Source organism: Arachis hypogaea, chromosome 1 (genome assembly GCF_003086295.3).
Source record: "Arachis hypogaea cultivar Tifrunner chromosome 1, arahy.Tifrunner.gnm2.J5K5, whole genome shotgun sequence".
NCBI classification, from domain to species: Eukaryota; Viridiplantae; Streptophyta; class Magnoliopsida; order Fabales; family Fabaceae; genus Arachis; species Arachis hypogaea.
The window spans coordinates 94,266,489-94,291,487 of record NC_092036.1 but is presented as its reverse complement, the minus strand read 5'-3'; the positions used below and the strand labels follow the sequence as shown (position 1 = coordinate 94,291,487).

At 33.7% G+C, this 24,999-nt stretch overlaps 6 protein-coding genes across 9 annotated transcripts; 2 read left to right on the top strand and 4 right to left on the bottom strand.

The window, feature by feature from the left end:
* Window positions 1–1,751: 1,751 nt before the first annotated feature.
* Window positions 1,752–3,626, top strand: LOC112696748 (vacuolar protein sorting-associated protein 2 homolog 1). Its single transcript, XM_025749600.2, has 5 exons — window positions 1,752–2,127; window positions 2,527–2,657; window positions 2,742–2,846; window positions 2,933–3,193; window positions 3,305–3,626. Exons 1-5 carry the CDS (start codon window positions 2,091–2,093, stop codon window positions 3,440–3,442), a joined length of 672 nt encoding a protein of 223 aa, XP_025605385.1. The 5' UTR covers window positions 1,752–2,090; the 3' UTR covers window positions 3,443–3,626.
* Window positions 3,627–4,893: 1,267 nt separating this feature from the next.
* LOC112696741 (RING-H2 finger protein ATL52) lies at window positions 4,894–5,469 on the bottom strand. Its single transcript, XM_025749585.2, has one exon. It carries the CDS (start codon window positions 5,467–5,469, stop codon window positions 4,894–4,896), a length of 576 nt encoding a protein of 191 aa, XP_025605370.1.
* Window positions 5,470–7,145: 1,676 nt separating this feature from the next.
* LOC112696724 (replication protein A 70 kDa DNA-binding subunit A) lies at window positions 7,146–10,852 on the bottom strand. The gene is made up of 3 exons (XM_025749567.3): window positions 10,514–10,852; window positions 7,861–9,725; window positions 7,146–7,746 (listed from the first exon to the last, which is right to left on the bottom strand). Exons 1-2 carry the CDS (start codon window positions 10,777–10,779, stop codon window positions 8,069–8,071), a joined length of 1,923 nt encoding a protein of 640 aa, XP_025605352.1. The 5' UTR covers window positions 10,780–10,852; the 3' UTR covers window positions 7,146–7,746; window positions 7,861–8,068.
* Window positions 7,211–7,711, top strand: LOC112696732 (uncharacterized). The gene has a single exon (XM_025749578.3). It carries the CDS (start codon window positions 7,211–7,213, stop codon window positions 7,568–7,570), a length of 360 nt encoding a protein of 119 aa, XP_025605363.1. The 3' UTR covers window positions 7,571–7,711.
* An 835-nt stretch (window positions 10,853–11,687) lies between the features above and the next one.
* On the bottom strand, window positions 11,688–14,704 carry LOC112696714 (small ribosomal subunit protein uS3x). The gene is made up of 6 exons (XM_025749557.3): window positions 13,463–14,704; window positions 13,236–13,383; window positions 12,970–13,141; window positions 12,341–12,395; window positions 12,134–12,265; window positions 11,688–12,021 (listed from the first exon to the last, which is right to left on the bottom strand). The coding sequence occupies exons 1-6, from the start codon at window positions 13,493–13,495 to the stop codon at window positions 11,827–11,829; spliced, it is 735 nt and encodes a 244-aa protein (XP_025605342.1). The 5' UTR covers window positions 13,496–14,704; the 3' UTR covers window positions 11,688–11,826.
* A 2,566-nt stretch (window positions 14,705–17,270) lies between these two features.
* On the bottom strand, window positions 17,271–19,490 carry LOC112696689 (protein ELF4-LIKE 4). Of its 4 annotated transcripts, XM_025749528.3 has the most exons (3): window positions 19,267–19,488; window positions 18,428–18,454; window positions 17,271–17,929 (listed from the first exon to the last, which is right to left on the bottom strand). In XM_025749528.3, exon 3 carries the CDS (start codon window positions 17,878–17,880, stop codon window positions 17,536–17,538), a length of 345 nt encoding a protein of 114 aa, XP_025605313.1. In that variant the 5' UTR covers window positions 17,881–17,929; window positions 18,428–18,454; window positions 19,267–19,488; the 3' UTR covers window positions 17,271–17,535. The 4 variants fall into 4 exon arrangements, with proteins under 4 accessions (XP_025605313.1, XP_025605304.1, XP_025605321.1 ...); XM_025749519.2 differs by lacking the exon at window positions 18,428–18,454 and having other exon boundaries at window positions 19,267–19,490; XM_025749536.3 differs by lacking the exons at window positions 18,428–18,454; window positions 19,267–19,488 and adding an exon at window positions 18,870–19,008.
* Window positions 19,491–24,999: the final 5,509 nt, after the last annotated feature.

The following is a 24,999-nucleotide window of genomic DNA, read 5'->3' as shown; positions in this document are numbered from 1 at the left end:
TTGGGTTGTCTATTGCTTGGCATGAGTCCAATTTTTAGACTAGTCTTTTTTTTACCTTGCGGGTTCTTTCCTGCACCTGGCCTTACAACCTTGCTTGTAGGCCTTTTGAAGGCCCCATTTTCTTTTTGGTTTGAAACCATGTCCATCCCATTTTAGATGTTCTCTTTAATCCCATCTTCCACGTCTACAGTATCCTCAATTTCCTCTTTTCCACTTTCTTCGTACAAGGCATTATAACGTGATCATTTTTTCATTATAATTTCCTCCCAAACTATAGCCCTATCTTTATTTGAAATAGATACCTTTTCATACTGAGCATATTTGTTCACCGGCGCATATTTGTCTTGTTTTCTTTTTTGTAGTTTTCTAACCATCATCCACAGCCCGAAATTGGGTGGGTCTTGATTATCCCTTGATTTTTGTATGTTAGCCGTATCCTCTGGGATTCTTTCTTCATTTGGCTCTTGTCCTCCGTTAGCGTCGGCCACATATCACTGTAGTATTTTCTTTCTCTCAAAGTTCTTCCTTGTGCTCCGTTTTCTCACTACATTCCTCTGCCCTGTGCACGTACATCCCACAAGAAAAATAGATGAGGTGGAGACCCTTATACTCAATGTTCAACATGCTCCCCAGCACCGAGATCCTGGGCACAAGCTTTTTGGTTAAGTCAATTTCGACACAAATTCTGGCGAACCTCCCTAAAGAATGTATTGATGTTACTCTGTCGACCTTTAGCATTGTGCCAATAGCAGATCTAACTCTCCACAAGAACCTGTGGTTGTAGAGCTCTATTGGTAGATTGGGTATTCGGACCCAAGCTGCCACTTTTTTCATTATTTTTTCAGATTTCAAAAAGAAAGGTCGCCACCTCTGAACAATAAGGTAGTGTCCTGCCACCATCCACGGTCTCCCAAGCAAGGCATGAGAGTAGTCTTCTTCCTTTGTAAAGTGAAAAAAATAATCACAATCCATATCTGTAAGATTGATCTTACATTTTTTTACCTAATCTCTATTTAAACGATGTTCCATGAAGCCAAGATTGACTCTTTTTCCAAGAACCTTCACGATCAGTGTTCCTTGCCATGGCTTACACCATTTATCGAATTCTTCTTTTGAGACGAAAATAACCAGACAAGGGTCAAATGGCTTCTCTTCCTTCCCATTCGATTCATCATCTTTATATCACATATCTTCTGAATTTGGATCGTTCTCATCGATATCGTCCTCAACCATAGACGAACTCCTAAGAGCCACTAGAGAATCCTTATACGAGACTTTTGCGTTGTCAAAGACGGTTGTTGATTTTCATAGATTTTGATCTTCTAAAGTTTGAATTTCACTTTAGAAAGTAAAATGTGATTTTCTACCAGTGAATAGTTTCTCTTTCATATTTATTTTTGACCCTATCTATGAAATCAAAGGTGAAAGATCACATTTTACACTCTAAAGTGAAATTCAAACTTTAGATGATCCAAATCCGATTTTCATTATCCAACTCCACATCCATAGCTGGTTGAATTCGGTTAACGTTATCACCTAGTTCAGCATCGTCACGTGTTTTAACTTTCTTTGTACTGCGATTCATGAGATCCTCTTCCTGAGTGCAAATATTTATATTTTTGTTGAAAATATTGGGTTATTATACTGGAGACATAAAGATATCAAAAAAGCCGAAACCATATATGGGCTCGAATGAATATTTATAGTAGGCCCATTAATGCCGGACTCGATTCCTTCGTAGTTGTTTAACGCTTACAGCTTCGTGACCAATTTTGTTGATGTGCTACCAGCACCTTTGAGACAAATTTTGTTAGATGATTGTAGAAGTGCTTCTTTAGCTCGGTTGATTAGTGTCTTGTAATTCTGGGCTTTAGCCCCGATTAAATACCAAAAAACAAACACTTACAACTTACGAAAGCTGGAGAATTCTACCAAAAGCATCGTCATCAAAACTTGAAGAACCCCCAAACAACAAAAAAGAAGAAGCTTCTTATCTGATAGCAGTAAAATCAAGGTTTTTGTTTGCTTCTCTGTGATATCATATAACCTCTATTCGGTTTCTGCTTCCTGCGGTTGCTGATTTTGGAGCCATGAGTTTCATCTTTGGAAAAAGAAAAACCCCCGCAGGTACGTTCCTTCACTCTGATTCTCGAACTACTAAAATCTATCAATTTTATATGTTACTTGATTACTTCACTTTGATTATGGAATTATTAAAATAAAATATATGTGAATTTTATATTTTTTACATTGAATTGTACCTTGGAGGCCTCTAATTCTTAATTGAGGTTGCTCAAATTCCTTGGATGATTATTCAAAATTTGCAGAGTGCTTTAATTGATTATGTTGAAACCTTTTTGTCCTTGATATTATGCTAGTAAGGCATCACAATATATTTACTTGTCAAAATTTTATGCAAAAGTGGAACTCTTAGAATAATGGCAGATCCAACATTGTTTTGATATGGTGGCTTTTACTTACTATGTGTTGATTTCCTATTATATGATGTTAATTGTTACTTTTCAGAATTGCTGCGGGAAAATAAGAGAATGTTGGACAAATCAATTAGAGAAATAGAGCGAGAGAGACAAGGATTACAATCACAGGAGAAGAAATTGATTTTAGAGATAAAGAAAAGTGCAAAACAAGGCCAGATGGTATGATGACTGTGTTTTGATAGTGTGTGTTGTAGCATTAATTGTGCTAGCTTAGCTATTTTTAATGCATGCAATGTTTTACAGGGTGCTGTTAGAGTGATGGCAAAAGATCTTGTTAGAACAAGGCATCAAATTGAAAAGTTTTATAAGCTTAAATCACAACTTCAGGGCGTATCACTCAGGATTCAAGTATGTCATTGTTGGTGTAGTTGTAAGAGTTCATGGCATTTTCATGCTCGTTAGAGAATGATAAAATCGTTATTACCATTTTTCAGACTTTGAAGTCAACACAAGCCATGGGGGAGGCAATGAAAGGTGTGACCAAGGCAATGGGACAGATGAATAGGCAGATGAACTTGCCTTCTTTGCAGAAAATCATGCAAGAATTTGAGAGACAGAACGAGAAGATGGAATTGGTAACTGAGGTGATGGGAGATGCAATAGATGATGCTATGGAAGGGGATGAGGAAGAAGAAGAAACTGAAGAACTAGTGAACCAGGTTCTTGATGAGATCGGAATTGACATGAACCAAGAGGTATATAATATTATATTATGCCTTATTGCCTGTTCCACCTAGTTTAACAGGTTCAAAGTAATTGAGTTTGTCACCATGACATTGCCTGATGAATTCTGATTTGATATGCAGCTTGTGAATGCTCCCTCGTCGTCTGTTGCAGCGCCAGCTGCAAAGACTAAGGTGCCTCAAGTTGAAACTGCTGCGAATGATGATGCCGGGATAGATAGTGATTTACAGGCAAGATTAGACAATTTAAGAAGGATGTAATTTTGATTCTGATCCAGGGTCTCCAGTTTTACTGTGAATGATAGAGGTCGTGTTTACCATACTACCATGTAGTATAATTGAATTGAACAGAAGATCATCAACAAAAAGGGTTTTTAAATATTAAATCCCCGAGTAATTATTGTATATGTTCCCACTAATGCTTCAATGCTGCATCATTTGAACATTTTCCCCCCATTCTTTTGACAGTCTCATTTGAACAATTTCTATGTAGCAAACTAGCATTAACCTGTTAGTTTTGACTTGTGCTGATTTTCGCGTGCACGAGTACAACGCAAGCTGTCATATAAGATACATGTCCAATGACTAATGGTTTCAAATTAACTTTGGTCCCATCTACCAAAAGAAAACGAGCAGATCATTATTATGAAAATGAACTAATTTGCGCCAAATATGAGCATGGTTAAATTATATATATATATATATGGTAGGTTCCCACTTCGCAATCAGAGCTTTCTTATCACTTTTTTTTCTTCCTTTTGAAGGACACCCTTTTTATCACTAATCTGGTGTTCGGCTCAGTTACTTTTGTCCTTTTAATTCTGTGTGTAGTGCTTTGGCAAACAAGACTTAGATTGAGATACCCAAGAGCATATCGGGGTAAAGATAAAGAGGAAAAATGAAAAATCTTTGAAGAGTGAATTTTTGTTTACAAAAAGAGGTAAGTAAAAGGATATAGCGAATTCTGACCAAAGAAAATATTGATTTTCACCACAACCTTGATGATAACCTCACAAAATATACGCAAGTTCTTAATAAATGTAGGAGGAGAATAATTGCCTTGCATGGGAAAAAAATTGGGTAAAATTGCCACTGTTAAAATTTGATCATACAAATTGCCTTGATTATATACCAAAAACCAAATTACCAACTAGAATCAGCAGCAGAAGCAGACAAATATAACCAAAACAAAATGGAAAAAAGTAAGACATGGACGCATGATGTACGAAATGAATGGTCTATATTCAACTTGTGATATTGATATTTTAACCCAAATGGAAAAATGCACAAAGAAAAAAAGGGATCAACTAAACTCACTGTGACACTAATGCTAATGCTATCCCTAATCTATTTATATATTTGCTACGGACTAAGATGCTGCTAGTATAAGTTCTTTTACTACTATTAATGGCTCAAGTACAATATTAGCAACATGACAATTACTCTTAACGATGATATATAAATAATAAATCAAAATTAACATATCAATTAATCAATTTAACACATAATATGTAAAAAAAGAAAGAAAGAAAGTAAAAGAGAAAAAATGGGAGTGTGTGTGTATATATATATCCATGAATCTCCCCATTGTCACGTAACATTCCAACGAGAAAACAAGTGGGCTGCTTTGTGTCGCTGTTCCTTCTTCAGAAAGTTGTCAACGACTCGTCCCAATTTCCCCAAAGCTGGCCAGGCCCCACCACCCTTAAACCTCATACACCACCGGATTCCGGCAACTCCTCAACGGAATTATTATTATTATTAGTCTCCGGCGGAAAACGGCGGAAGAAAGGCCCCACCGGTGTACGGCAAACAGGGCAATCAAAATGAGAGTGAAGCCACATATCTATACACTGAGCATGAAAAGAGTGCTTGCATCTCGGAAGCTTCCTCACTTCTTCACCTTCTTCGAAAACCGATAAACAAACGGGGCACTCATCATAAGAACCATCATCATCACCTTCTTCTTCTTCTTCTTTTTGGGCTTTCTCCTTTTTCTCTGCTTCTTCTTTCTTGTACTTGAAGCTTGAGAGCAAGTTACTTTGCGAATTCTCGAAGCTCATACTTCTTGACACGACAACCTCGACCAACCCACTTGTTGTTTCGGGCTGCGGTTGTTGTTGCCTGCTGCATCTTCTGATGACGCAGTAGTTGTAAAGTGCTAGCGCTATTGCGGCGGTTCCAACAACTGCCAGGCCATAATATAGCATGATAATGTTGGACTTTGTTGAAGAAGATGATGAAGAAGGTGGGGGTGAAAGTGTGTAGGGGCTTAGAACATCACCCATTTTTTTTGGTACTTGGGAGTGAAGAGGATTATAGGGAAGAGCAACTTGGAGAATATATTGTGTTTTTTATTAGATAACTAGATATTAAATCAAAAATCATGTAGCAACAATTATAATATCTAGATGGCACAATTTTAGAGGGATTAGGCTTTTTTATTAAATTAAATTAATGTTTAGTTGTTTATACTATAAAATGCCGTGGCGGTTATGTTGCCATGGAAAAGATATTATTATTTTTCCCCTCCTTTTCCTCCTTTTTCTTTCAAGTTACTATCATAAAGAGTTAACCATATAGTCTTTTATAAACCTTTTTAATCATCTTTTTGAGTGTATATTTATTAATTTAAAAGAAGTCTAAATAATTCAATTAAAAAGATATATATATTAACTACCATAAAATATGCCATGGGGGTGTTGGAGACGAGGACACTAAGAAGTGTAAAAAGTGCTATTAACCATTAGCCAAGGGGTGCAGAGATAAGTGATCAAATTAAAGATGGGTGAGAAGTGAGAAGTGGCAAACAATAGACGAGTCTGCTGTCCCTCTTGCACATTCTGTTCCGTTGCCTGCGGAATTGGTAATGCTGTCTAATTATTAGCATTTGAAATTGGTCTTGGATCCATTGAGAAAGTAACTTTGTACTTTAGTACTTAGTATTTACCAATGAACATGTTACTGGTCGTTTATGATTGATATCCTCCGCGTAATGTCTATTTCCAAAAGGGATATTCTGATGATACATATTTAAAATTAGATATCAGAAAAGGGCATTCAAAATACGAAATTACTAAAGACAACACAAGTCGGTTGACCAACATTATAGTATTATACCCTTTTCCCGATACTAGAAATCAAATGTTAAGAACAACTTTAGCCATCTCAATTCAACTAATAATCTACACAATGTTTTAAATTACAAATAATAAATTAAGTAAAATGTTAGGATTCATTATATAAGCAGGGGGAAAAGATATTCAATGGATCTCTAGCAGATATTATTCTACATTCCTTATTATGAGAAAATATACTCAACACTCTTGCCTTTGTCACGAAACGGGCGAAACCCATGGCGATCTTATCATAAAGGATCTTTTCGGGACAAGTAAGTACGCTGTTGGTCATTTCACAGAATATTTTCAATTTAGGTTGCCCAAGACATTTAACCATAACTTATATTAGGTTTGCATTGAATTAAACAAGTCTTTTTTTATTTAACCTCGTGGTTATATTTCTTGCATACGTCAACTAGAACATATATTAAAATAACACAAAACACATCATTAATGTTTTAATGTAACGATGAATTTATAAATATGAGCTTGCTTAGACGTAACCTAATTTTAACTAACAAGCGCACTAAATTAGACAGCGTGCCATTTTTCTAAGAAGGGACATTGAATATAGGTATTTACCAGGAGCCCAAATAACAAAATATTCAGCCCAACAAAACTTTGAACAAAACAAATATTCTTACAAAAACCGAGGATTGATGAAACTTGAAATCCAATTAAAAACGCCCAGATTATACGTGGTGAATAGAACCAACAAGATAACGTTATCCAATTGTTTTCAATGGAGAAGCTGCCACGTCGGACAGGCAAATATGCCAGAGATTTCAGCCTCTCATTCTCCACCACCGTCTCTCTCAAATCACATATCAGTTTCCTCACTCTTCGAAGCATTTTCATTTCACCAAAGTAAACCAAAGCAGGGGAAGCAGAAGAAGGAGAGAGAAAAGGAATGGCTTCAACTTCAGCAGTTTCGATGGCCATGCCACTAACTTACGCAGGCCAGAAGAGGGTGGTGCCAAGCTCCGAGACATTCTTCAAGCCACTCCCACTGCGTAATTCAAAGGCCGTGGCAGTATCAAAACCCAGTGGAAGGGTTCAGGTGAGGGCATCCATGAAGGAGAAGGTCGTGACGGGGCTGACGGCGGCTGCATTGACGGCGTCGATGATGGTTCCTGATGTGGCTGAAGCTGCTGTCACTCCTTCTCTCAAGAACTTCTTGCTCAGCATCGCAGCTGGTGGAGTTGTGGCTGTAGCAATCGTTGGTGCCGTCATCGGTGTTGCGAATTTCGATCCTGTTAAGCGAAGCTGAGCGAACTTATGAGGCCCTCTGGGGAGTGTTAGATTGTCACTCATTTTATGATATGCATCTCTGTCTTGATCTTCCATTAATGATATTGAACTCTGTGTGTAATATATACTATATTACTATTCATCTCCACAAGCTTTCTTATTCTTACAGCGTAATTTCTTTTTCTTATTCTTATTCTGCTGCATGGGAACAAATCTATAAGCATACGCGAGGTAGATAACACTCTTACATATAATATTAGAAATTTTGAAGTTAGACTGCAGAATGATAATTGTCAAATATTATATTACCTTCATATCTCATCTCATACTAAGGCATATCTCCCAATCATGAAATGCAGAAATTCAGAACTTGAATTAGTATCTAAATCTCAACCTTGTAATGAACCCGTCTCTCATGCTGACTGGTTCTATGTTAAATTGAACGCTAAATCGCTAATAGTGGTAGAGGGGGTTGTGTTTGAAGAAACATGGCGGAATTCAGATTACAATTAGTCAATTACTGCCTACCGAATTTCGAAATCAAATCAAGCACGTACTTACACTCCGAAGAGTAATCCACCTTATCTGCCTTTGCTACTGTAATCTTCAACCTCTGTTCATCACCATATAATTCCTCTTTGATTTTCAGCCTCAAGACAAACTCATTGAACAGTCTACTCTTGATTATTCCTATGAACTTCTCATCATCCTCTTGCTCATGCTTCAATAAGTACAATTCCTTCGCAGAGAAGCCCATAATCTCTTCCCCTGTTTCCTGAAAAGCAGTTACCCAAGCAATTCCAGTGTGATCCAGAATTTGAGCTTGAAGAAGAAACCGGTAATCGCACTCATCAAACTCTTGGTTGCACCTATCACACTGCCACCTCGAGTTTCCTGATTTGGTCACTTTCTTATTGCACTGTCGCTCTCCAATCTTCAGAGGGCAAGCTGTGTAACAGAACGAATCTGTCTTGATGAAAGATACAGCTGCCCTCACTGTTATCCAATCTGGCTTATCCGAACGCCCAAGACCTTCATCCTTGATCTGAGACAGAGTTTTACGTACATCATTCTTAGATCCTCCGGGTATGATATCCTTAGAAATGGACAGAGAAGCAGAATCTTTTCCCACTCGATCAAACCATTCTCTTAAGCTACGTGCCTCAGGAAAATCAGGATTTATGAAAAACTGTGTGGCAGAGATAGTCCCTATGGATTTTCCACTAAAGTCATTGACCTTCCCAGCTTTGACTGCCAGAATGGGAAACAATCCAGCATCGACCATTTCTTGCAAATTTTTCCCTTCCTTGTTGCAAAATTCACCCCAAAGGGTCAGTTCAACACTCCTTCCAGTCCAGTCCTTCAGATTCAAAATTCTTTTCTGGGTTTCCATTCCATTCTTCCTCAAGATGGGAACTGATGGATTCACACTAGTCACAACCCCAATAACATCAAGTATGGAGTTATTGTCAACGTTCTCAATATCATTGATAGGTTTAAACGAAAATTGCTGTTTAGGTATAGAACCATCTTCCTCGGGGAAAAGTTCAACAGTTGATGTCGACTCCAAAAGAATTTCCCAGTCATTCTTCAAATGGTTAAAGTTCTTCTGTGCAGGTTTCAGGCTACCTTTAGATATCAAGTAAACTCTTCCAACCTCAATCGCATCATAGAATCGATCAACAACAGCATTAAAACAGGTCACTCGTATTTCACCACCTTCAGAGTCAAGGAGATCAAAGGAGAAGACTTTACCATCTCCCCGGGCATTATTATAGCGGCGCAGATCCCCCTTTGCAGTCACCCTTGCCTTGATGGCCCACCGACCTTGATAAGGATTCAGAGCAGATATAGGAATAACACGTGATGGGGCCTCATTCCTCAGAATTGCACCTTGGCCTTTGTAAACTGGTGGCGGTTTGTAAGCAGTTTGAACAGTTGGCCGGGAATTTTGCACATAGGAACTTGCATTCTTCGGTGGCAGCTGGAAATTCTCGACATTATAACTTGTATTTTGCGGTGGCAGCTGATAATAACTACTCTTGGACAAGTTCTGCATTGTATTACTTAGTGAACCACCCTGGGATGGTAAATCAGATTCCACAAATGATATTGGATTTCCAATGATCTCGCATTCTGGTATTATAGTTTCCATGTTCAGCACCACAACAATCCTGTCAAGGAAGACAATTGTCAATCCACAGATCACAGCAGAACCACCATCAGCAAGACAAACAGTTTATATTTATAAACTAGCGTTTGAAAAACCTATTGTTGCAATTTTGAAGAGGCTCGGTTCCTAGTTCAACATGTTTATGACTCGAGCATATACGCAAAAACTTCAATAACAAATGAGGTTTTGCCAACTGTAACGAGGTTGAATTCTTTCTGCCTCGCAAAACTACAGAATATTAGAACGGAATGCCGAAATATTTTAGGATCAAAGTTGCAACTCATTTGGTCACATCATTTTTAAAATTATTTAGTATCTATCTGGTAAAGAGGTTTTCAATTCACGTATTTCTCAAAAATTACCAGGAACTACAAGTGCATCTAAATATCTTCACCAACCAGTTTGAACTCTTGCCATATTTTAAATGTCCTTCTCTTACACATCCTAGTTAATCCAAAATTAAGCAAACTCTTGCTTCCATAAAGAACGTAAATCATTTGGTAAATCTTCTGGAACTGTTCAAACGACAGTATCCTCTTCAAATTGAAAAGCAAGTACCTCGTGTAAGCTAAAACCATACAAATCTAGGTATTATTATCCAAATCTCGGAGAGATCAAGTTTTTCCATCGAATATAACGTTCAAAGCCATATTGATATTTGATTATAATCCACTTCGAGGTTAATCCTTATTCCTTAAAGATATATTAATGATAATTGTAGTAATTAATCAGAGGTAAACAAAAATAGAATTAGGAGCAGGAACGAGGGAGAGAAAGAGAGAAACTGACTTGCGGTTTTGAATAGGACTGCAAATGTACTCGATGAGCTGAACGATTGAACCTTTCTTAACGTGTCCGGTTGTGACCCGATCGTTGAGCTGAGTGGCAAGCATAGCGTGCTGAGAAGAAACCGCATCGGATAGCAGAAGCCGGTACCTCTCCTGCTGCTTGCTGTTCGAAATCAACTTGATTTCCAGAACCTGCAACAGTGGCTTCGAGTTAACGTCGCCTGCTACGATCGCCGGGATCGCGTGCGCCGTCAGATTCACCGGCATCCTCCGACTGAGAGAGAAAGAGAGACTGATTGATTTTGGAGGAAGAGCAGAATAGATCAGTTTTGGATCTGGCGCGGTTTTTGAAATGAAGCGTGCTGACGTAACCAAGCGGACTGGAACTTTATTCGCGCCAACACTTTTAGCTGCTCAAGCCCAACAACCCAATTTCATCGTTTTCAAGTCCATTATTATTTTTATTCAAACGGGCTTCTGGACTGATGGATATCCTGGTGCAAACCAAAAAACTATTGTTTTCGGCCATCACTTAATCATTACTCAATTTCTTTAATTTAATAAGAATTTTTTTAATTTAATTCTCCAACAACATACTTTATTTTATACTTTTAAACATTGATGACTATTAATCCTAAAGCATTTTTCTTAATTTAATGTTTGGAAGATTAAGAGAATTATTTCAGAAAATTTTAAAGCTAAATGAGATAGCCGAATAAAATTTAGTCTTTACCAAAAGAAAGATTATTAACAAGTAGTTTTATTTTGCATTATCAAATAATCGATCATGTGTAAATGACTTACTTGTTGCATTAGAGAGACACGGGGGTTTTATTTAGGTGGTTTGTAGTTTGTATATAGTATTAATTTTGATTACGAAACTTGGAAAGGAGGGATTTCAGGCAAGTCTTATTTTATTGTTTGGATGCCATGCATATATAATTAACAATCACCGTTATAATACTCCCTGTTCAACTTGTCTAAAACTGCGTTAAAAACATGATAAATCTACAAATTCCGGGGTTTAAACATAACCATAATACTTCAGAAGCGGCAAATTCCCAACCGGAGTATGTATATACGACATAAGTTCACTTGTTTTAAAACGGAAGAAAATTGTTGACATATATTTTAAGAGACGTGGCCACCTACAAACAGAAAAAGGGCACCGCTGCTAAAGGCAAAACGATTAAATTTTCATTCAAAACTTGTTTCTTGGCAGAGTATATAACAAAACTTCTGAAACAACTTAAGCAACTTAAAAACTTTGAATGTGTCTTTAAAGAAAACCACTACAAAATATTAAAAAACATTTCATGCAACCGGGACCGCAGGGGCCTCAATATCATTCGCCAAGGCTGGGACGGCAGCAGCAACAGGAATCCTGTTGTATTCTTCTTCCTCCTTCGGTGGGTGAATTGTGACAATATCAGGAAGGGGAGTTTTGGGACCAAGCTTCCCTTTGGGATCCCAATCAAGCATGATCTTGACCTTAATACCAAGAACACCCTAAAAGAAATAGAAACAAAATTTCTTATCCAAATCCCTCCATAACAAAAACAAAATGCATACACTATCAATGCAATCAAAGGAAGACTAGTCAAAAAAAGTATATACTGACCTGCCTAAGGAGTACATGTCTTACAGCAGAATCAATGTAGTCCTTGACTGGTTGCCCTGAGGAAATCATGTACCCATCCTTGAACTTCATGGATTTAGCTCGCTGAGCCCTCAACTTACCACTAACGATGACCTGCGCAGAATCAAAATGTTTTCACAACCTAAGTATAACAAGGAAACCTGAAATCAGTTGCTGTAAAGAACAAACCTCGCATCCCTTGGCGCCATTTTCCATAACAAACCTCAAAACACCATAGCAGGCCCTGCAAAAGTAGTTTTAGAAATAAATTTTATATTGTTTAGTGGTACAGATAAACAGCAAGGGAAGTATCCTATTCATTAGAAGAATGTGCATACAGCAACCTGACTAACACCAGCCCCTAACATAAAAAAAATGAAGATCCAAATAAATACAAAACATCATTGATTCAAAAAATAAAACAAAATTTACAATGTAACAAACCAATCAGAGCAATATAATGACATAGCAAAAGAAGCAGTAGCTAAAGAGTTAATATTAAAAGATTTATCCCCCCAGCATTACAACATGAATATAATAGAATTTCATGAATATAGATGATATGGAGGACATAATGATTTAGTCATCTTCCGACACAAACTTGGTGGAGCAGGCACCAAATTTGCTTTAAAGATGACAAAGCATGCTATTCTTCAATCATCAAATCAAACCAGAGAAATCCGAGAAAGCAGCCAGCACATTTTGATGTACAAAATAGCAGATTGATTCATGACGAAAAATCAAGTAATACATAGCATAGGATTTGATTTAAATATACACAATTACACATCTAAATAACACTGACTAAAATTATATACCTTCTTACAGCAAGACCACCAAGAAGCTTGTAGCGTAGTGATTCGGCTTGAGCAATAGCGCACAAGCCCCTGTTGTTGACCCTCTCAGCATACAATTCAACACTGTTCTCAGGAAACTTAAATCTCTTCTGCACCACCGATGTTAGCTCCCTGATTCTCCTTCCCTTCTCACCTACATTTTGCATACAATAATATTAAATAACAAAATCCGAAGAAAAAAATATTTGGAAGGAAAAAATCAGAAGAGTGATAATGGAAGCACGCACCAAGAACTGCTTGGGTTCTGGTAGCTCTGATAATGATCTCGGTACGCATTGGGGTAACTCTAACCTCAACACCGGAGTAGCCATCCTCAGCGAGCTCTCTTGTAAGAACCTCATTCAGCTCCGCGAAGAAAACTCCGTCAGCTACGAACTGCATAACATAGTTTTAGATCGAATGAAAATAAAAGGTGAATTCCATTTACGAATGGAGAAAGTGAGAGAGTTTAGACCTTTCGCTTCTTGCTCATCTGAATCGCCGCCATGGTGGAGAATTAGAGGTACAGATCGATACACCAACGGTGGCTGTAGCTGTGGATGAGTGCCTCTCTGCAAAGTGCAAACCCTAATTTACAAGCGATGGGGTTTTGTTGGAGTAAAGGTATCCATTATATATGTCGAGCCTAAAGGGCCTCATCATTTGTGGTTGTATTGGGCCATTAATGGGCCTCATCATTTGTTTTTGTGTTGGGCCATTAGTGGGCCTCATCATTTGTGGATGTATTGGCCCATTAATTGGGCTTAAGGCACAGTATGGAAACCCAGTAAAGAGAAGTGTTTTGATATTTTGGATTTGTATTTAAATTAATTATTATATTTAAATGTAACGTTGCTAATTAAAAAGTTTAAAATGTTAAACCACAGATAATTTATGTTAAAAATAATGAGTTGATTTATACTTTCACACTAAAAAAATTAACTTCAAAGATAAAAAAATATTAATCATATGACCAATAAAAAGTTTAGCAAAAATATGGAAGAAATGGAAAAAGAGTAGTAAACCATATATGATAGTTGTAATATATATAAAAAATTACATTTAAATAAGATAAATCAACAAAGGTTCAGAAATTTGAAATTTCTCTACAAAGAACGTTTATTGTTGGAGATTAATCTAGTCATTACTGGATTATTATTCTAAATTAAAACGCTTAAATTCTCCTTGAACTTTATCTTAGATAAAACTACATATAACTTTTCAAGTGAAAACACAGGTTTCAGCTGAATATGATTTACGAACGAAGCAAGGCAATGATATATATCTTTAAAGAACGAGATTATCTCAAATAAAGGATATCTATTATTTTATCTTCCTACTTCATATCATACATACACAAGGATAATCTTAGTTATGTATTAGATTAATCAGTTAATTAATTGATGACACACACATAGACACAAGTTTACTCTGCGCAAATTGGAATTACTAAACAGTGGTTTACTTTATGAAGATTTAAGTAATCAGGGATACTAGCTAAGGTGATAGCGATGCGCTTTAATTATTACGAGATAAAAAAAAAGGAATAAAATAAAACGACAAGATATGAGAGAAGATGATGAGTTTCGTTACCAGTTGGCAGGTGAAACCTCAGTGAGACACGATCTTTGTACCAAACCATTTCCCATATAGTATCACTCATGCAACTTTGCGACGTTAACGGATCACCTAACAGAGAGAAGCATAAGGTGAGGTCAACATTCTAAAGTTTATTGTTATTCTTAAAGTATGTATCCAATTTTTAAATAAAAAAAATTATCTATATATTCCAAATACTATGTGAAGAGAGTGGCTTTGTGAAGCATCAACTCAATGGACTTTAGTTAAAGAGAGAAAGAGGGAAGGAAATTAAAGAAAGTAGAAAGGGATGATTACATATTAAAAATTATCGTCAAATTATTATAGTGCTCATTCGGGCATAATTAAACATTTGTGGCATGGGGTGTGGGATCATTAGTTTATTATACTACTTTGTATTACTTTAATTGGGTCCAACAAATGATGTAGATATATGCAAAGTTCCATTATTATAAAATAGCTTTCATGGGGCAAACTAGAGTTGAGCCTCCTTTCCAACCTATTTGCTGGAAATGCAAGGAACAAAGAGAAAGAAAGGCAAAAGTAGATTCCCACCGCACATGTCATGTACTACACAATGTCTAATTTGTCTTGGCTTGCCCTTGGGACCAATCCATTTATTTGTGTGTGATATTCTTCCCCTTTGATTATTGGAATTACCTCAAACATATAATATTATATTTTTCTTTTATTGTTACCTTTTTTTTTACATTGCTCCCCCTACTAATACTAGGGATTTTTTTTCCTCCTTTGTTGGAAATTGGATTTTGGGTTTAATATTATTAGCTGCTACGTTATCTTCCCTTATTGGCGGCTGATGAGGAATTAATTAATTACTAAAAACAAATTTTGAGTCACCCAATTTGTTACCATTATTCTCATTTGGTCCTTCTCCACCGTTTGGTCATGATATGAGTCATTTCTATTTGTTAATTATATCAGCATCTTATCTTTTGAACGCAAGTGAAACAAAAAATAATGTAAAAAGAAATCCACTAGTTCTTGAATTGATACCTAGGGATAAGACTCCCACATCCACATCTATCATGAACCTTTGTAAGAAGAAAGCAACTCTTGTAGTCGTATTCCCCATAGAGATTTCAATGCATGGACCAATTAAAGCTTTAAATGTTACAATTAACCTTTCTTAAGTCACACTCTCAATAATTGTATATAGATATGATGATATGTAAATTATCATAGTTTTTGGGTTTCTGAGTGGTAGTCCAAGAGCCCCGTGAGGTCATGGTTAAAATGATTGTCCACCCAATTATAAAGAGGAAAAGAAAAAGAGGGATCTAACAATTATTTTAATCATTATTTTAGTTTATTATTATAAAACGAAGTATATAGATTACATTTAAAGTGAAAATTATAATATTCTACAGTATCTTATAACGAGGATACAATAAATATGAAATGAATGAAGGGGAAAAGAAGGAGGAGGAGTTATGTTGATAATTAATGATGCAGAGTATTGGCATAGGATGAATGTACAAAAGGAGGAAAAGGTGCACTCCATGAATGTGCAAAATGTAAATCAGAAAGAGGCCATTGTCAGCAATCACTCATGTGGGCCTTTTTATCTCCTAAGATCAGGAAAATTAAACTACAATTAACTGGGTCCACCAACAACAAAGACATATGCGCAATCAGGGAGAAACAAAGAAAGAGAGAAAATACATATGCCAGGGAATTATCAAAGTATAAGGTTGTCATATAGGACATCAATAACATAAAGAGAATAAAAAGGAGGGGAGAAAATTTGGAAAGTAAAAAATAAGTGAAAAAGAACCTGAGCAGGAAGGGATAAGCATGGAGAAGTTCAAGTTTAGTTCCATCGCCAAAAGAGAAGAACCATTTGGGTCCCTTGTCATGTTGTTGGGCGTCACTGTTTACACACATCTGCATCTAGGGGACTCTAGTGCTTTGTATTTTTACTTTTTAATCTTAGAAGACTTTTATTTATTTCATACCTAACACTAGTCATTGGGTATAAGAAATAAAGAAATTAATAAAAACTTACACCTAGTCAAAAGACCTTTCATCTCTTATCTGAGATTCTGTTCTTTGTGGTGGTGCGTGATAGGGAACTTAACCAAGGTTTTTCTTTTTTTTTTTTTTTTCTTTCAAAATTTAAAGCTGCTTTGATTTCTTCCAAATGTTACAGAGCATCTTCACAGATATGTATGCAGTTCTTAGTTGTCACACCCCACAGGAAACATATGATTAGTAAAACCAGGTTAGAGTTTTCTTAGTAAAAAGAAGAGAGGCACTGGGTACATGGGAATAGGCCTAAAACAGTATCTGCAACCCTCTTTCTCACTTTCAGTTCTTCTTAGGTAAGTATAGAACTAGAAACAACATTTTGGGGTTGAAGTTGAAATTGCAAAGCGAATAAAGGTACTATGAAGAGTTCCCATCAAAAGTAGATAAGGGATGGTCCTTGCAGAAGAAGGGGGGAAAAAGTACCGAGGGCAAAAATTAATGTAGGAATTTCTAAACAAGGAGGAAATCAGAAAAAGGTTTATTGAAGCTAAAAGCCCTTATCTCATGCAATCTACCTAATCATACAACAAACATAAACGAGAAAAAGCAGATCAGATTACATTATATTCCATCACATGTTCAAAAGAGAAAAATAAAATAAAATAAATTTAAAATAAGAATAAAAATGGATGGAATGATGAAAAGAAAAGGCATTTGCATTTAGCTTTTAAACAACACGGCATGATTACATTAGTAACACACACATGGTCGATTTCTATAAGATCAACAGTTACCAAGTTATGGGAGGAATTCTGGAAAATCATTCTTCTTTTTTTTTTTCTTTTTTTTTTCTTATTTTGAGTTGTAAGAAGTGATGACGAGCTTCAGCCTAATGTTGTTCTACTACTCCACCAAGCAATAAAGAAAACAGAGAAGAATAAGAAAAAGAAAGTAAGGTGCCTAAGTAGGCCTGTGTCGCTTGTGGGTGGCTTTACCATCTGATTTCACAGCACCACTGGAATCCCCTTCAGAAGAAACTTCCATGGATTTGGTAAAGTTGCTTGAAAGATCAGCATAGAGGTCAACCACTCTTCTTATGTTGTTGTTGAGCTCCCTAATAAGGCCAACGTTCCTGCTTAGGTTGTCAGGCACCTTGGACTCATGATTCTGGTTTATCTCATTGATGAGAACCCTGTTCTGATCCAAGATGTTCTGCACTTGAACAAAGCTCTTCTGAAATGACTGCAAAATCTTGCTATCAATTTGAGTACCATTGCCAAGCCCAGAGAATGTGTCACCCTCCATTCTTTGTTTCTCCCAGTCAAAAGGTTAATCAAGTAAATCAGAACCAGCCCTGCATCAATGAAGGAGTAATAATAAGGATGTAGCAAAGATTGGAAGTGCTTGAAAATAAAAAATGAATAATATAATATAATATTAAATGTTAATATTTTATTTATGCATAATCATATCCTACTATCTGCACCTGCCTGCACTAACCGATACAGAGAGACAAAACACAAGCAGTTTTGGAATTGTTTAAGGCACTGTGCAGACGAGACAAGCTCTGTTGAAGAAATCATGACCACCATAAGGCCACTTTTTCAGAGGAATCAGATTATATAACTTATTGTTATTGTTATTATTACATGTTGTCATTGTTAGTTTTTGTTATTACTACTATAATAATTACTGATTGATGGTGTTACTATTAATTACTACAGTGGTATTATTTTGTTTTTTTATATTGTATCATTATTACGATGAGATGAAAAAAAATAAAAATAAACTAAAAAGCAGATCCCATTTTCCATAAAAGGAACCTTTTTTATTGTACTCAGGAAATACCTACCTAAAGCACAGACTTCCAAAGAAGAATCTGAGAGGGAAAAAAGAAAAAAAAAACAGTCAATGATGCAGAAGGAGATGAGGCTATACGAAGGTACTACTGCAGAGACAGCATCATTAACCCTTTTCGAGCAAAATTACCAAAAACAAAACAAAAATAAAACCAAATTAACCGTCCAAATGTTCCATACATATGCACACACATTGAATAAAACCAACCCAAAAAAAAAAAATCTAATTTAATAATCTCAACTTGTCAATACTAAAAATTCAGGAAAAACAAAATTAAACCAAAAATATAAAATCCCCAAAACATTTTTAATACCGGGAACTGAAACTGTTTCTCAATTGTACTTGGAAGACTTGCACTTGCAGCAGCATAAATTCCTTTGAACAGGTAACAGGAAATCGGTTCAAGAGAAAAAATAAATAAATAAAAAAAGAACCTGATTGAGTTCCGAAGGTTCCAAGGCATCACAAAAGTAACTAAATGCAATTGAAGAGATCTCAACAAAAAAAGTATTATATTGAAAGAGTCACGAGGATGATGAAGAGGAGGAGGAAAAGAAAGAGCGGAACTGATAAAACCAAAGAGTGTGTGAACGGAGATTGAGAACACAGAATAATGGAAACAAAAGGCTAGAGAACAAAAATCGCATTTTTAGCTAAGCATAATTACCATGTTCACTGTTGTTTGTTTTGGAATATGGATATTAAGAAATAAAATATGAAATGATTCGAAAGGCTTATCGTTAATAGTATAATAAACAATAATAATTAATTATTAGTATAGGAATGAATGAATGAGAGAGAGAGAGAGAGAGAAATCGAAAGCGTACATACCTTGAAAATCTGGAACATTATAGTAGTGAGGGAGAAGGGACAGAGATTGAAAGAGGAAGACGAGGGATTCCCGAGGAGGAAGAAGAGAGTGATAATTGATAAAGATCGGCGATTGAATCGAATCTGTGAAGCGAAGGGTGTTGTGTGTTTGTGTGCCCTGTGAATGAATTTGAGAAAGAGAGAGAGAAAGAAAGAAAGAGAGAGAATGTAGATTTGACAGTCACGCTCGGACCCCTCTGTGCCTTAATATTTAGCACTATTCTATAATGAATATCCACCTGTTTTTTCCCCTTTTATAATTTCCCTATGTCACATTAAATATAGATACACCCTCACTCCCACCCAGAGGGACCTCCTCTTATGCTGCTCTACCTTCTATCAACTTTTTTTTATGAGTAATTTTCAGACTAATTCAATCAAAATTATTATTCCTCTCATTTGATTTATACCTAAAAATTATTAAATTTTAGGTTTAAATATTCGATCGGTCTCTTTAATTTTACTTGAATTTTTAATTAATTTTTTATACCAAAATTTTATAACTAAATTTTTATCTGTTCAATTTTCAAAGTTCGTTAAGAAAAAAAATTGTGTAGGATGAGATTGGATTCTGAGCGCGAGATCTGCATAGTAGAAGCTGATTGGATTTGTCGATTAATCGGCTGGTAGCCCTGCAAAAACACTCCGATACTAAAGTAAGTGTCCATACGATAAAACGTCTAATTAATGTAAAATTGTGACGTACTTGGAGAAGGAATAGGTCTCTTCCTTTTATTCTTGCTTCTTGGTTGGGCCTTTCTGCTCAAGCCTATTCGTTAAGAAGCTTTCATCAACTGTCCAGACCTTCACTATGAGATGGTATCACACTAGAGACACCCTGGCTTATACGGGTCAGGTATCCATCAGGTTACAAAGCCCGTCGAATGAACCTTCGGGTTTTATTGGGTTGGACCAAAACACTATCTTAACAAAAGCGTTAAAAAAATAAAATATTCTATTAAACTATACAGAATATTCAACTAAGTATTAGATATATTTGTTTTGTTTAACAAAATATTTTCGTTAATTTTAATATTTTTATCACAGTAAGAACTTAATTACAAATCTGATGTGGTATAAAGATCCAATCAAAAAAATATATAAATACCTAACTAAAAATTCAATAAAACAATAGAAGCCAACAGAATAATTAAACCTAAATTTTACGATCATTTTATTAAATGAAAAAGGCTTAAACTTTAATATTCTCAATCTAATAGTTTAACCAAAAATTATTGGGACTATTAGTTTTTAGCTATTTTGATTAATATTTGACCGGCATAAATATTAATTTGTCTTAAATAAATAAATTTTATTAATTTATGTATATAAATTATAATAAATATAGATATAAATTATATTAACTCGTGTGTATAAATTTATGAATATAATTATAAATTATATTTTTTTATGTATAAATTTTTATAAAAATAAATATAAATTATTACTAACTAAATATTGACTCAAAATAATAATATTTATTGATTATATAATATTATTATAATTTATTATATTTTTAATTATTACTAATTAATTACTAACTGAAGATAATAAATTGTACTGTAACATTAAGTATTTGTGTCGCATTTTAGTTTGGCAGGTTTACAAGAAAATATCCCAAGAAGGTCCTCGAGAGGGTGAGATAATTAACTTGAATGGTAATACTTGATTAGGAAGGAAGCTTGTGTAAGGTCTCATTGTGGTCTTAGAGGATATAATGGATAAGAAACATGAATATCAGTATTTGACAGTTTTATGCTACTGCATTTTTAACTCATAATTGGGAATATATGAGCTGTATGATTTAACTAGCATCAAATCGGTGAAGCCGCATAGGACGAATCAATTTGCATAGAACTACAATGTTCATATTTTATATACATATTGCATGCTTGTTTATTTTCACCATTTGATATTTGAAGTTTATTTTCGTGTTGTTTTCTATAAAATCTGTTGTTCATTTTCCTTGAGCTGCTAATATGCTCTTTTGTGAGCTTCTTTGCACCATCAAAAAATAAAAGTTAATTTATAAATCTAACTTTTATAGTTTTATCTTATGTATGTTATAGTTTATATTTCATAAAAAAATTTACTTTTGTATTTCTAAACCTAATTTTTAATTCTTAAAAAATATTTATTTTTTTTATTGAATAAAACTAATCCAATCTGAATTATATGCTTTGAATTAGATTGATTTTTCTTTCAAACCATTCTTAAATGTACCATAATTGTACCCGTACTTTTTCAAAGTACTACGCTAAGTAATTTAAATCTGTATATGTTATATTTATAGTTGTAAGTATTATCACATAAATAGTGATTCTACAATTTAATATTATTTATATTTTATATATTTGATAAGAAATTAATGTTTCATATTTGACTATTTTTAATTTATATCACAAACTAAAATATTTTTACTTATATATTTGTTAATAATCAACGAGTGATAAGTTACTACATTCAGTGATGAGACTCTATTTATAAAAAATAAAAATTAAAATAAATATAAAATTTTAACAATTTAGTAAAAATATGTTACAAATTGTAATCTCTTTTTATAATTCCTTCATGAAAAATTTAACTGCAAAATAAAACATGAAAATAGAGAAAAACACCAAACCTAACTAAAATTATCAGACACAAAATTTCCTAGGAAAATAAAATACAAAGATAAGTAGAAAAAATTGTGTGGATCAAACTTTACACCTCATCAATATGTGCTCTTAACAATAATTACACGGAGGAGTTTAGTTAAACATATTTGTTAAAGTATTAAAAATTTATCGAGCACTGAAAAATTTTAAATCCTTATTTTAAAGTTTAGAAAAATTATAAAAAAAAAGTTAAATAGGTAATCTCAGGAAGTACTCATCATGTTTGCTGGTAAAACTGGATTTTAAAAAGTTCTGGTACAAGAATTTGTCCTCATTCTCAAGTCCTTTCCTAGCTCTGAAGCATCACTCCTTGATATTTCCTTTTTTCTTATTGCCACGTGGCTCATTCCTGATGTCAAGTTTTCCATGATGATGCGATCCCGTTTCGCCAGCTAACAGCGAGTTTCGTCATTTTCAGCCCAATTAGTAAAAGCTTCTTAACAACCAACTTTGAATTAAATCAATTAATCCAGTAATCAGTTATTCCAACGCTTAAATAAGTATTAAAAATTTAAATTTTATTTTATATATAAAAGTCACATATCTAAAATATTTTTTTAAATTCTTTTAATAATAAAAATTTAATATATATAATTAATTAAATTATATTATTTTTGTTAAAATTAGATCAAATAAATAATTTTGACAAAAAAAATAGTGAATCAAATTTTGAACCAATCTAAATTAATATTATTTTTTATAAAAAATAATTACAATATTTTTATTATAAAAAATGACTAAAATATTCTTATTATATATATATATATATTTAAATTTTAAATTCTAATTCTATGACGGCAGAAAAGTAATAGAATTTAAAATTTTTAAAAATAATATATATATATATATATATAATAGGATTATTTTAGTTATTTTTTATAATAAGGATCTTGTAATAATTTTTTATAAAAAATAATACTAATTTAAACCAATTCAAGATTATTCATCATTTTTTCGATCAAATTGATTTGTCTAGTCTAATTTTGATAAAAATAACACAATTTAATCGAAATTTAAATTACTAAAAAACATCTTAAAAAAAATATTTTTAAATGTCTTTATCTGAATGATTCCCTTATATATATAACAACTAAAACTCACATGTGGAGCTGCAGCAACCGACTTTTTATGTATTGTATTGATATTTTTTGCATATCTATAATATTATAATATATTTTAAATGTCAATATTCAATTAAAATACTATTTTTATCATCATATTAAAAATAATTTCTGTAAATATTTCTTAAAAATTTGAAAATAATTTATTTATTAAAAAATTAAGAAATTTAAATATAATAAAATAATTGAATGATATTTTCTTTAGCTGTGGAAACATTATTTGATTAGGCAAGGAAGAAAGAAGAATGTTGAAGAAAGTGGGGTCCATGAATGAAGTGTGTGACGCTCACGGCGACGACACCAATGGGAGTTCGAGATTGAGTGAGTGGATACGCTTCCCCACACGGATGCCACCCTCTGCTGTTCTTCACACACTCCGCTACTTTGGCTTCACAAAAAAGAGACCCTCTCTTCCCCTTTCAGTGGCACTGTTAGTAAACAGTGCCATAAGTAACTCGTAAGTACGAGTGCAATATTCATTTCAACATTACTTTGACATGTTATAATCACCAATCAATCATGATATGTTGATTAACCTTCGATGCTTGATGTTAGGTTTCAGCTAACCTAACTTATTATAACAAGATGTTGAAAACGCCAATTTTTTTCCAAGAGATCATGATATTAATCTTTCAACCAAATGAATTATAACAACCACTTAATTTGATAAATAAAATAAAATAAGCACCACTTAATACTATTTAGAAATTTAAGAAATTATCCAAAGAAGATACCTATGCTCTAAGCCTAGTAGTGTAGCATCTCCCGACAGCAGGTGCTTTGTTTTTTGCAATTTGCACCTAATCAATTTGCTTTCACCATTTGCTATGGCTGTATGCTGCTGCGGCATAAGAAAACAATGAAAAAGAAAGGGTATCAAAGGACGTAATTGTGCATCATATGCTGACATGTATTGCAATTTTAACTAATTTAAAAGTCTCAGTGATAACAATGATTATCTGGAATCACCAGAATTGGTTATCTCAGTTAGAGACACATCCACATTTCAACACAAATGCTTCAGTAGTTTAGGGCCAGTGGGCATAAATTCCCTCGTCCCTCCAAAGAAAAAGAAATATTACCTCAGTTTCACAATAGTTTAATGCATCAATTTCAAATGTAACTAAAAAGGGAGGATTTGACATTTTGGCTATAAGTGAAACAAATTAAAAGAGTAATCCAAAACCAGCTTTGTCTAATCATGTACTGACATTGGCCTCATTCTTAAACGCTCTTTGCTAAGTATGAAATACTGCACACATTGTAAATTCGTTAAATCTAAACTCTTCATTTGTTATATTTTATTTGAATGGTCTGGATTTAAAAAGGTAACATGTTAATCAGGTTAATCATTTTTTACAAATTTTAAAATTTTTTTATAAGTCTCAGATATTGGGCTGAAGTTCAAAATAAAAAATAGTGTATAAATATTAAAAACAACATGTCTGTAAAAAAAATTACTTGACTTTAGAATTAAAATAAATAATAACATAAAAAATAAGTTAAAAATTTATGTACTAAATCTAGAAAAAAAATTTAAATAAATTTTGTTTTGTGTAAAATAAAATTATAATATTGAATATAAATACAATGATAAAAAATTGTGTTATATATATATATTTTATGTATATAATATTAAAATTTAAATAAATTTTGTTTTATGTGAAACAAAATTATAATATTAAATATAAACACAATGATAAAAATTTGTGTTATATATATATATATATAATTTTATTTTATGAAAAACAAAATTAAAACATTAAATATGAATAGAATAATAAAAGATTTTGTATTATATTAATTTAATTAAAAAAATTATATATATAACATAAAAAACAAACAAATATATAACAATTTTATTTTGTGCGAAGCAAAAATTCATATAATTTTTTATTAACAAATTTTTTATTGAA